The sequence below is a fragment of the Mesitornis unicolor genome, unplaced genomic scaffold (assembly GCF_000695765.1).
Source record: "Mesitornis unicolor isolate BGI_N332 unplaced genomic scaffold, ASM69576v1 scaffold5724, whole genome shotgun sequence".
In the NCBI taxonomy this organism is placed as follows: Eukaryota; Metazoa; Chordata; class Aves; order Mesitornithiformes; family Mesitornithidae; genus Mesitornis; species Mesitornis unicolor.
The window spans coordinates 1-709 of NW_010181934.1; the positions used below are offsets into that span (position 1 = coordinate 1).

At 67.6% G+C, this 709-nt stretch overlaps 1 protein-coding gene across 1 annotated transcript in view; it reads left to right on the forward strand.

Annotated features, from left to right (window-relative positions):
• Nucleotides 1-41: 41 nt before the first annotated feature.
• Nucleotides 42-709, forward strand: part of LOC104539914 (filamin-C-like) — a 2,027-nt gene continuing 1,359 nt past the window's right edge. Inside the window, exons 1-2 of the mRNA XM_010183582.1 lie at nt 42-249; nt 339-479. Of these exons, the coding sequence (XP_010181884.1) occupies nt 42-249; nt 339-479 (349 nt within the window). The remainder of the gene's footprint in view (nt 250-338; nt 480-709) is intronic.

The window sequence follows — 709 nt, forward strand, 5'->3', positions numbered from 1 at the left end:
TGGGGGTGGGAGCCCACGATGGTCACCGTGGGTTGACAACGATGGGTGCCATGGGGCGGAGAGTTGAGGCCATGGTGGCCACCGTGACGGTCGTCATGGGGCTGAGATCCCCACGTTATGGGGCCGTGGTCCTCACACCCCTCTCTGCCCCACGGCGCCAGGCCACCGAGGAGCCCCCGGCCACCAGCGAGAACCTGCGGCCCTTCAACCTCGTCATCCCCTTCACCGTGCAGAAGGGCGAGATCACCGGTATGGGGCACGGAGGGGGGGACTCGGGGAGGTGCTATGGGGCGCAGTGGGGCGTGAGTCAGCCCCACGGCTGACGTGGTGACCCCCAGGGGAGGTGCGGATGCCGTCAGGGAAGACGGCGCGGCCCAACATCACGGACAACAAGGACGGGACGGTGACGGTGCGCTACGCCCCCAGCGAGAAGGGGCTGCACGAGATGGACATCCGCTACGACGGCAACCACATCCCCGGTGAGCGCTGGGGCACTGGGGGGCACTGGGAGGGACTGGGAGGGACTGGGAGGGACTGAGAGGTTGGGCGGCCATGGGTTGAGCATCCCACCATGGAGTCCCCATGGGGTCCTTGACCGTCGTCACCCATGGGTTGGGTGTCCCATCGTGGTGTCCCCATGGGGCCCTTGACCATCGTCACCCATGGGTTGGGTGTCCCATCGTGGTGTCCCCACGGGCCCTTGCCCATT